The 11,820-nt window shown below is 34.5% G+C and overlaps 1 protein-coding gene and 1 non-coding gene across 7 annotated transcripts; both read left to right on the top strand.

Moving 5' to 3' along the window:
• The first annotated feature begins 3,498 nt into the window (after positions 1 to 3,498).
• On the top strand, positions 3,499 to 10,853 carry LOC100803807 (uncharacterized). 6 transcript variants are annotated; one of them, XM_006604743.4, is made up of 9 exons: positions 3,499 to 3,964; positions 4,658 to 4,747; positions 5,816 to 6,060; positions 6,284 to 6,371; positions 9,588 to 9,713; positions 9,833 to 9,971; positions 10,055 to 10,168; positions 10,271 to 10,364; positions 10,524 to 10,853. In XM_006604743.4, exons 4-9 carry the CDS (start codon positions 6,304 to 6,306, stop codon positions 10,688 to 10,690), a joined length of 708 nt encoding a protein of 235 aa, XP_006604806.1. In that variant the 5' UTR covers positions 3,499 to 3,964; positions 4,658 to 4,747; positions 5,816 to 6,060; positions 6,284 to 6,303; the 3' UTR covers positions 10,691 to 10,853. The 6 variants fall into 6 exon arrangements, with proteins under 6 accessions (XP_006604806.1, XP_006604807.1, XP_006604805.1 ...); XM_006604742.4 differs by having other exon boundaries at positions 3,500 to 3,964; positions 6,290 to 6,371; XM_006604744.4 differs by lacking the exon at positions 5,816 to 6,060.
• LOC113000610 (small nucleolar RNA snoR127) lies at positions 7,942 to 8,126 on the top strand. The gene has a single exon (XR_003265942.1). It is a non-coding gene; the product is annotated as a small nucleolar RNA snoR127 (small nucleolar RNA).
• Positions 10,854 to 11,820: the final 967 nt, after the last annotated feature.

Genomic DNA, 11,820 nt, shown 5'->3' with positions numbered 1-11,820 from the left:
GCTTAATAATATGAAATATTTTAATTCGAAATTCTTACGAACTAGCATGTTTTGATGTCATTAGTTAAATATTACATTTTAAAAAAAGAACCTTAAGAATATAACGAAAATCATGGTACAATATATTATATAATTTTCACCCATTAATAATTTTCAAATTAAGGTTTCTATGGTAAATGGCATAACTTACTATCTATGTTTGACAATTTTTTTATTCAAAATAAACGAACTCAAAGTATCAACAAATTTGTAATAACTCAGGCACGTTAGTCAATTAAATTCCTTTAGTATGTTTTGACAATTAAAAAATACCTACTTTGTTATTTTCTTTTATCAATCCTTTAAAGTTATATAACATAAATAGAAGAAAATTATATCAAAATTATTTATAATTTTATTATATTTTTACTACTTTCATTTATTATTTCGACAATTTTATATTAATTTTTTGATAAAAGCATCATCGAAACTAGTATTAGACTAAACACTAAGTCCATTCAGAATAAGAAAAGACTAAAAACTAAGTGTTGCTGTCAAAAAACTAAAAAACTCGAATGGTAGTGTAAAATAATAGCTTTTGATTGGGGATCAGAGTTTATTTTAGTTTTTCCATTGCACTACAACTGCAAGGCACTTCCTCCTCCTGGCTAATGCAACAAATTATGGTATCAAATAATTTTTACTTTATTTTATATTATCTTTAAAAAATGTTTTATTTAATGACTTAATATTCATTTTGATTTATTATGTTCACTTTTATTTTATTTTGATACATTAAATTTTAAAAAAAAAAATTGATTTTTTATGGATTTGAAAGTTATCCTGGTTGAAAGGGAGGGTTCCTACAAAACCAAACTCTGTTCTATGAACACCAAAGATAACTGTACGAAGATTTGTATCGATGGCGGTGAAGTGCTCCGCCGTGGCTAAAGTCCGATTGCTCGCTAAAAATTTTGTGCCAACAACCGCGTTCCGACGGAGTCCGGTGCTATGCTGGTTCTCGTTCCACTTCTCCGGTGCAACAATCCGTGGGCACAGGAACACGCGATCACCACAAGTGACCCCAAATGCATGAAGAACATAACGCGCGGCGAAGACCATAGCACGCGACAAAGATCACGACTGTTCGCAAAGTCGCAAGACATTACGGATCCATCAACATATGGCTTGGAAGTATATCTCTGTTGGGTACAACCTGTCCAGCGCCGCCGCAACTACCGTGCCGGTGCATGGGAAGACTCTAGTCCCCACTGATGTCTCAATCTGGAACTCGCCTCCGCCGTTGAGCTTGACGATTACGAGGGCGTCAAGACTGGATCTGGAACTCGCAGACTAGATCTTTCCTTCGAGACTAGATCCAGAACTTGCCACAGCCGTTGGGCTTGACAATGACGAGGGCATCGATGTTCAAGTACGGATCTGGGAAAAAGAGAACCTATTTTTGTTTGTGCTTTGGAGAAAAAGTTACTACTACAAGTACATATCTTGCTAATGAACAGGTATTTCATTTGTGATTAGGGGAAATGAGTGAAATTCGCGGTGTGGTGGAGATGGTGGAAGGTTGAAGAAGATGAAGACAGAAAAGGATTAGGGATGACGATTTTTTAATTAAAATAAAGATAATGTGGCTGAAAACTGTAACTATGTTAATTAATTATTTTAAAATTTAAATGTGAAGGAGACACTCATGTTTGCCGGTGGAAATCGAAAAAAAAAAGAGATTAAAATGAAATATTTTAGAAACTTGTATTATAATTAAATTTTTAAAATTTAATGCAACAACATAAAACAACTATAAAATACAATAGATGAGTGACATTAAGTCTCATTTAATTGAGATTTTAGGTCTGATGACTATGTTTTATTTCTTATGACAAGTTTGGAAAGATAGGTTGAGAGCTTTTCATTGAATTTGGTATAATTAAACGTATTTAACTAATTTTCTTACTCCTCTTTTGGAATGGTTGTTAGTTTTTCATTTTAAAGTGCATTTTCCAAACGAAAACACATTTAACAAAAATTGATTTGAGTTTTTTTTTATATCATTTTTTAAACTGTTTTGACCCATTTGGATAAACAAAAAAGATAGATTTATAGTTTATGGTTTACTTTATAGATTCTCTCTTTCATGACCAAATCTCCAGTTATGGTGCTTCCCTAACGATTCCTTTCTTCTTCTTTTTCATGATCTCGATCTGCCCTCTCCCTCTGTCATGTCGTTACACTGTTGATCTTCCTCTCCCTCTGGTGTATCGATTTACCTTTACTCCATTGCGTCACTCCTTCTCCCTCTCGTACAATGCCCTCTATTGTTCGAACTCCGGCCTCCCTTTATTGTGCTGCTCGTTGCTCTTTTTCCCTTTTTGCCTCTTCATTTTGTTTAAGTTTGGTTTTGATGTGACATCAATCACTAGAAGTTTTAGTTATCACTATATAGTACATACCCTTGAACTAGAAAAGAAGTTGGGGCCTTAGCTAAATCTTAAAGTGTTGCCTCCAATCTTTGGCTTTTCCTATTGGACACCGACGTTAAATCACCACAAAGGTAAATCATTAATCATTAAAATTCATGGAGCAATGTCGGAACAAGTAGAAAAGGGGTACCTTGTGTGTGGACAGAGAAGAAAATGGAGAGATAGAGTAGTGGACAAAGAAGAAGATGAATGTTATCCGCCAGAGTGATTTTGATCAGCAGAATATACATATAACTATTTGTGATGTTTAAATTCATATCTTCCTACAACATCCTAAGGCCTCTATAACTCTCAAGTCATACATATAAAGAACCTATATTTACTTCTAAAACTATCTAATAAAACTATATGACACACTATACTTTCTTCATTTTGTATGTGTTCTTCTATATGTTAGTATCGTATATCTTTTACTAGCTAGTTGACTATTACTTCCATGCTCTATATCAAAGGGCCTTAAACCATCTCACTCTTGAGAACTTGAAAGATATAAGCATTGAAAGAAGATGAAGTTATTAAATTTACTCGTATTGGTATTGGACAATACCATCAGTGCCGATGGTGTAAATTCTGAAGTTTCTTGGAGAGAAATCAGCTAAATCAATAGGGAAGAGCCATACGTTGGTATAGTGATTCCAAATGTCTGTGAGCTAGATCCTCTTCTTAATTCACCTAACTTTGTGACAATTTTTCTTACTTTAATTTTGTTGGTAACTTATACAACCATGTGTTGTTCAATTAGATTGTAAATACTTAGTTTCCTTATATACTTTGTCCAATGTTCTAACTAGTTGTTGGTGTAGTTGTTAACTCGTAGAGTTTGCTTTAACTAAATGCTGACATTCAGAAACTAAGTGTCTAACACAATTATAAAAGTATGTAGTATGTTAGTGTGAAATCAGTACAACATACTATATACTTCTAGGTCATTGCTAAAGTGGACCACTTTTATAAGTGGGTCTACTTTGTACCAAAAATAATGGCCGTTAGATTAAATTAATTTGAAGTGTAGGATTTATTCTAGATCCTCTCCATGGTTCTCTGTAGCCACCATCACAGCGACCACTACTTGCTTCATTATAGAACTGTCAAAACCAATCTAAACCGATGTGTCAACTCGAACTACAATGGATCCAACTTGAGCTAAAAATACAAACAAATTTTGCAGTTGACTCAAAAAATAAATTTGGCCCATGCTGATCCGAGTTAACCCACCTAAACAATTACATAACAAAGCCTTAAGTAACCTAATTTTATTTTTTTAAGAGTGGCTCTCTCGTCTCTCCCTCTCCGTCACGGCGTCAGCGTCATTCACTCACTCACTCTCGAGCTCGACGCCGCGACCCACTCAGGCACAGCGCCACAAAGATCCACTCTCCGCCGCGAGCCCGCAACCCACTCACAAACACAGCTCGCCGCCGCGACCCCGTGCCACTGCTTTTCCGCGACCCTGCGCCGCCGCGAACGCTCACCCTCCATCTTTCCTCACCGTAAGCATTCCTATCTCCCAGTGATGCAAGCTTTTTCGTGTATCACAGTATTAGTATTTAACTTAACCAGTGTAAAGAACATGGTTTTTGTATCTTTAATTAGTTAGTTGTTTCCTTAATTTTTAGCATCTCTATCTCCCAGTGGTGCAAGCTTTTTTTGTGTATTACAGTATTAGTGTTTAATTTAACTAGTGTAAAGAACTTGGTTTTTGTATCTTTAATTAGTTAGCTGTTTCCTTAATTTTTATCGACTGACTATCCTAGCTTCTGCTAGGACATGGATCCATTGAATATTCTACTGTAACTAATTGGTTAATTCATTAGTAACCTTTCACTCCTTTTTAATTAGTGTTTTTTTTTTTCTGTAATATTGTGAGATATGTATTCTTACTGTTCTATTATTGATTCCTATGATTTTTGTATCTGGTGGTTGTTCTTAGACCTTAGAATTGTGAGTTGGAGAGAAAGACATGAAACAATTATCTTATAATGACCCTAATTCTTCTTTTGAAATGCCTATAATAGACTGATAGTGGTATATTGCGAAGTATTTGTTAAACTTGCTTGTAATGTATCATATGTTCTTCATTTTAAATTACAAGTTTTTAATTGCAGCTCAACTCAATTACATTATGTTTTGATTTTCTGTTTTGAAGCCAACTCTGTTTCTGTTTTGATTTTTTCTTTGCCTAGGTGTTATTGTGACTGAAAGTGAACGATTGCTGCTCTCTTTTGGTGTTGTCATTGAAAGAATTTGGTAGCTGAGAAGTAAACATTTAACTGGTAACTTCATCATCACATTGTTTTTACTGATTATTTTAGATTTGTAGTTTTTGTGTAGTGATTGGTTTGTCTGACTGTGTTGTGACTGGATGTGTAAATTATAATTGTAATATAACCTGTTTTGGATTTTCTAAAGTGTAATGTAACCTGAATTTTTGTGTAAGTGTAAAAGTATTGTAACCTGAATTGTGGTGTTGAATTCTAATATAAATTCTGAATTATATGATAACAAAATGGAATCTGTAACTGTTAATGAACATTGCATTAATGATGAGTTAAATGAACACATGCCTCCTATTCCTGAAGAGATTGAGACTGAGAATAATGATAGAGGAAGTAAGAGGCCTAGGACAACAACATCCAAAGGTTGGGATTATTTTACTACATGTCTCCCTACTTTTTATTTTTAAGACAATACCACCTACATTGCATAGGACCGTGGAGAAGAATAGTCCTTACTCGTGTTGTGGTAAATGGGAAGCAGGATCCATAGTAGACCACTTCCAAAAAATTGACCATAAAGGATGCTGTTTTCCTGCTTAGCATCGTAGTCCTCTTCAACATACTTATATGCAGCTTCAATGTCAGCATATAGTAAGAGTAAACATAGTTGAGTGTCTATATATTATGGTCTAAATATGATTGTTGGTCATGTGACCTTCTTTATGCCTCAATAAAACATTTCTTATACAAAAGTTTCTTTTACCCCATAAAAACCAATATTCAAAAGAGAAAGCAACACTGAAATTAGGTTTCAAGGGTAGAGCAATTGCATGAAGTTCAAGTGAAAGTTATCAATAATGCTATCAGGAAGAATTTGCCTGAATGTTCCGCTTTAATGTTTGAACTCACAATAACAGATTGTTCCTTTCAATTTCTGCTCAACGAGTTCTATTGTGTATTTTTAAATTTATGTATGATCAGAATATTGCATCTGATTGTCCATTGATGACAGTGGTGTGATGTGTGGATAGTGGAAGATTTAATTTAACTGATATTTTTCTAATTCATTCAAATTTATTTTTCTAAAAAAATTGATTTTTTGTTGAATTTTTTTTAATGGGCCAGGCCAATTTTTTCAAGACTAAATTGTAAGTGGGTTGGGTTGGCCCGTTTATAGAGTGGGTTGAGCCAACCAGCCCGTTTTGACAGCTCTACTTTAGCAGCTGAAACCATGGCGGTCATCGAACATCATGACACCGTTACTGCGACATCCAACATCAATTTTCTATCATCTCTTTTGCCATTTCAATAGACAGACACCAGAAACAAACAAAACTCACATCTGGGTGAAACCCAGAAGAATTGCAATGGTAAAAGAAAAACCCATTTAAGCTTGAATAGAAACTTTTATTCCCTTTCAAACTGAACACTATCATCGGCTTGTTTTTTACTCAAATTTAATGAGGTGTCAGCATGTTATTTGATGTGTCCAACACTTCATATTTAGGTTATATTTTAAACTTAGAAGTTAGTGTAGTATTTAATTAAGGTTAGAGGAAATTGCATTGTGGTCCTTAGTGTGAACTTGGTTAGATGCAGTGGTAGTAGGGCTTATGGCTTGCACATTGGATGCCGCTGAGCTGCTCTTTTGGAGAAATTCTCCATCAAAGTTGACGTTGAGGTCTGTCATTCCATTGTTGTTCTGTTTCGCATCTTGCATACTCTTTCAATTCTTCTTTTCAAGATCCCCTCCTATATTTTTGCTTTTCATAATTGCACCATTTTATTATTATATCCTTAAACTCTGATAGCTCTAACATTCTTATTCTTTAAACTTGTGCATCTTTGGTGGCATTATAGTGTATAAATTTTTTGTAGCAATGCGTTTTTACAAAACATGCTCGATTCTACTTCTAAATTGAGTTGTAATATCAACAAGAATAACTTCTTCAACAATAGTCCTTGATTCTTTTCCTTCAATGGTTGTTTTAGGTTATACCTCCCTTCATAGTTCGTGCTACAATAGGATGCTTCATGGTCTGAAGCCATTATAAACTCCTTAGAACTTCCTGAGCCTGAGCTGTACATACACCTTACTCACAAATCAATTCGATTCAGCCTACTGCCATATATTAGTAATGAATCTCTTGTTCAGTGTGAGGTAGACGAATGAGAGCTTTAGAATGGATGGCTCTGGCACTGTGTACCATTGCCAAATTTCAGCAACTAATGGCAAGTATGGTTATGTGATTGGAACTAAAGGCTTGGAGTCATCCTCTGGTGACCCCAATGTGTATACTTTAGTTCTTCTATAGTTTGCCATGCCATGTTGAAACCTTAATGGAAACTAAGCCGTACAGGTCAACCATCCGGTGGTGATTGTGACAAGCCGCATCAGTGACATAGCTTCCATGATGGTGATGGCAGACAACAGTCACCTCGACTATGATATCAAATTATGGCTTTCTATCAGTCTGTTATAAACAAATGATACATATATTGCATATGGGATGATTTAAATCTGTGAAACCTGTTTCTTTGTTTCTTCATGAAGCTTCCCCACCCCTCTCTTTTGTATTTTATTAGATAGATTTGCAATGGTGAGAGTCTAAGCTTCTTGGACTAAGTATATTTTGACTTGTATAGTGTTTCAAGCATTTTATTCTCTCCTATGTTTTTTTTTTATCAGCACTCTCCTATGTGCTTTCCTCAACACTTGTTTGACACTATCATATATGAATGCATGACTTATTCACTGTTTGAGAACAGGAAAGCTAAAGAACTAGTTTTTCAGATCAATTAACTTTGGAATGATTGGAATGAATATATACAATAGGAGTCTGCAATCAGAATGAGCAGACAGTTAAAGACTATACTTGTGGAAGGATAGTGGATATAGTGGTCCTGCAGTCTCCTCTCATGTCTTGTCCTTCTCTTTGCATCAATTTTGATCAGAAAAACTTGTTCTTTAGCTTTCCTGTTTTCATAGATATGATAGTTCCCAACAAGTGTTGACGGAAAACACATTGGAGAGAATAAAATGAACGGAACACCTATAAGTCAAATCAACCTGGTTGGGCGCATTTTGCTCTCTTCTCTTTTTCTTTTGATCCAACTTGCCTGCTAAAGGCGTAGTTGGTTTTGCAAAGGTTGAAAATAAAAACAAATGGCGATTGATGATGTATTTCATATCTCTATCTATCTGTAACCAATTAGTAATTAAATATATTGGCTTCCTTTCCTCTCTGGCTCTGGAATGATGTGACTTAGCCAAATCGGATATTCATGTGCTCCATGTGGCAACAAACATATTTTTAAAGCTTGCTCTCATAGTAAAACTAAAGCATGTGGCAAGCTTTGATTGATGTTGATGACCCTCATGTTGAAGCGCATTTCCCTGATGATAAACAAGGAGATCGGTTGTTTCCTGACCAGAACCACAATAATTTTGTTTCTCCAGAGTAGGGAAAGGTAGTGGCTGATTTGGATTACTAGGTTTCTCTTAGTCTTGTGTTGGGTAGCATCTTTATTACACATGTAAATGTAATAAATGGAAAAAAAGGAATCCAAGTTTATGCTTGTGATTCCTTTGATAACCCCCTGAGTTTTGAAGAGGATACTTCATTTTGGGAAGAGTATTTCTGATCTGTTTGTTAATTAGATTGGATTGGACTGCCTCTTATAACGGCTTCCCGTTTTTACATTTTGAATATGCAACTCATTTATGTGACATTTTTGAAAAAGGAGTTGGAGTTGTGCCCATGTTAGACATGTATCACGTAGTGTACACAGCATTGGCTCTTAGGTAGTGTTTGGCTGAGATGATGCCATGGTGAAAAGAAAATAGAAATAAGAGGCAGAGGTCCGAGAGACTAAGAAATAAGAATAATAGTGAAAAAATTGAAGAAGAAAGGGGAACACGAAGTCTTCATGTTCTTTACTTGTAAAAAAGAGGGACTTATTAGGGGGTTAAAACCTTTATGTTCTTCTTAAAAAGTGGGGTATTAAAGTGGGAAAAAGACACATTATTAGGAGCAGTTTTGTAAAACCCTTACAAATAGAAAATTTAACCGACATCAATTAATAGGGGGCTTAATTGAAATGTAAAAGATAACAAAGAATAAAAAAAGATAAAAAAAAAACTAATTCAATAGGAAAACATAACAACAATTAATAGGGGGTTTATTTGAACAGGTTTAAAAGATTACAAAAGTTAAAAACAATTCAAAAAATGAAATCTGACACGGTTTTTTTATCCCATGTTGAAATCAAGTAAGATTCAGGGACAAACATGATTTTTCTGATTATAATTCAGAGTTTATTCAAATCTGATTCTGAACTGATTTATTACCAAATCAAATCAAGGCATAAATTAGGAAATAATTGATACAAAAATTAAGGACAAACTTGCAACACACTCCTATGTTCTCTCTCACATTACCTATCTTGCTATTATTGATCTATAATTGTGTTAGATACTTAGTCCGTATGTCAGCATTTAGTTAAAGCAAACTCTATGAGTTAACAATTACCTCAACAGCTAATTAGAACATTGGACAGAGTATATAAAGAAAATGAGGGAAATAATTGAAGGGATGTTTTAAACTTGGAATAGGAATTTGGGGAGAGAACTGGATCTCTCAAATAGCTAGAAATTAGAGAGTGAGAAGGAGAGTTCCATTGTGTATCATTCCTGGCCTCTGGTTCTGTCACATTGATATTGATCGGAGAAGTTTCTGCAATAAAACCTATCTGTTCATCCTATTTCTGGTCCAGTTCTATCCAATTTCTGCACCTCTTTATCTGGTGACTGGTGGTGCAGTTCATAAAGTTGCAATATTAAATTCTACCCAATTTGAAATGGTTCATTGTGTACTAAAATACTAACCTTGTGCAGGTTCTATTTGAAAATTTGGCTGTCGTCTTCATTATCAATCTGTCACATTTGCACGTGCAATATGCTTATTCTGCTTTGCATTCTCCACATCATCTTGAATGGCCCAACTCTCTGCCTTGGGAATAAGTGAGTGTTTAAAACCCCTCGATTATGCATTCATCTTAATTCTTTAGACTCCCCAAATCAGAAGTCTCCTTGTTAGTAACTTGGTTATAGGGCTCACATGCACCTGCTTGCTGTGGTAGGGTTGAGGACAAAATTTTGAAAGTTGGAGAAGAGCTTTGGAGAGAAACTTTGCCATTACAAGGTGGCTCTTGCTTTTATCAATTACAGGGTCTAAAACCCCACACGTGGTATGAAGTGAAGATATCATATCCAGCTTCTGTATGTATAATTATGTCTTCCTTCAGTTCTTTGCAGGGTATCTTTCCTCTGGAAACTGACATACACTAACTAAAAAATACCAGATACCTGCTAGCTTTTCCATACAACTGAAGAGAAACAAGTCAGATGTGGTGCTGAACAATAACAGGAGATTGCTCAACACTGAAAAGCTAATTTTTAAGACCAATAGCAATCAGGTCCAATATCAGTATGAAGCCTTGTACTCAAAATTTCTGAAAAGTCTATATGTGCTCTTGTTATGTTTTGTTCTTAGTTGTTACATTGTTGACTGAATTCAGGATGAATTCCTGTTAGTATTAGTAACTGTGGAGCCAGAGGGGTTTCCTGCAAAACTGCATGTAGCAGAGAGGCAATTTATTATCTTCAATATAGGTAATGTTTTTTGCCTAGTATATTGATAATTTTGACATTATTAATTGTGATGTCATATGCATTTTTAGTTTATAAGATAATTTTTAGATTTGGAACAGACTCCAGTATTGCAATAATTTCCTTTATTTGCTAATATCTCTTCTTCTGTTGATACGACAGTATGTGATGAACTATTATTAGGCATACCCCACAAAGCTTGGTGGGTAGTGGCACTGGCTTTACTCTGTCTAGGAATTGCTTTCATCGTGCCTTCTTTTCTTCCATTGCATTTGCTACCAAAGAACCAAGTCTTGAGGACAGATGATTATGTTTCTAAAATTTCTTGATAAGCCTCCAAGAAGACATATTTTTTTAAGGCAAATGTTAGTTGTTAATTGTTAGTTTTATGAACCTCCAAGAAGATAAAGTGATTGTATAATTGTTTGTCTCAAATGCGGTGAGGCATGCTTGCATATGACGTTGGCTTTGTCAATAGAATTTTGGAAGCTACCATGTGGCTGCTAATTTTCCAAGTTTTCTAATAGCATGTTTGGTTTTGCGTTTCGGATGTGATTTTCAGGAACCAATAGCTTCTACATTCCATATGTGATTCTTTCGTCTTTAATGAGTTTCCAAACACGCATTAATTCATGTTCTGTCATCCATCATGTTTGATGTGTCTAAATCCTAGAGAACTTTAGGATTTGTTGTCTCCTTCACATTTTGCTTGTGATGATGGTCATAGCTTTCATTTATACAGTTATCTTAGGAAACTTGCCATATAAGACAACAATGAACTGAAGTTAAATTGGGTCGTTTGGGACACTCCTTCCGTTATAGTATTGCTCATGTGCAGATAACATGCAATAATAAACAGAATGGGGGGATCAAATGACTTTTTACCTTTTAATTTACTTATCGACTATTTTCATAAAAACTAATCACAATAAAATGATTTTGTAGTGAGATTAACTGTAATCGGGGTAGAATTCATTAATTGGTATCCAGAATACTGGATGCACAATTGGTAGAAGCTACAGTTTTCAGCTGCAAAGTGGAGGCGCCCAGGGAATTTAACACACAAACAGCCTATATATAACTTTATTTTCTAAATACAAATATATTTACATTACTTATGTACTTTTAAATATAAGTAAATACGGAAAATAAATTAAAAAATTAAGGTTGTTAGTATTTATTTTTAAGTCTGAGATAATATCTGAATGTTATTTTCAGTCTTCAAAAAATTGAATCAAGTTAATGAATGACAAATCCACCAAAAGAGAAAACTCTTTTAACACTTTTCTTTTTTTATTTACAGGATTTTATTCTGGTTCTTTCTTGAAAAGAACTAAACTTCTTAACTTGGACGTTACATGTTATAAATTAGTTAAGATGAATTTAAATTAATTTTACAGGTTTTTTTAATTAATTAATTAATATTAAGTTTAATTATATCTTGACTAATATTTTTATT

Source organism: Glycine max, chromosome 19 (assembly GCF_000004515.6).
Source record: "Glycine max cultivar Williams 82 chromosome 19, Glycine_max_v4.0, whole genome shotgun sequence".
NCBI lineage: Eukaryota > Viridiplantae > Streptophyta > Magnoliopsida > Fabales > Fabaceae > Glycine > Glycine max.
This window is presented reverse-complemented; position numbering and strand designations above follow the sequence as displayed.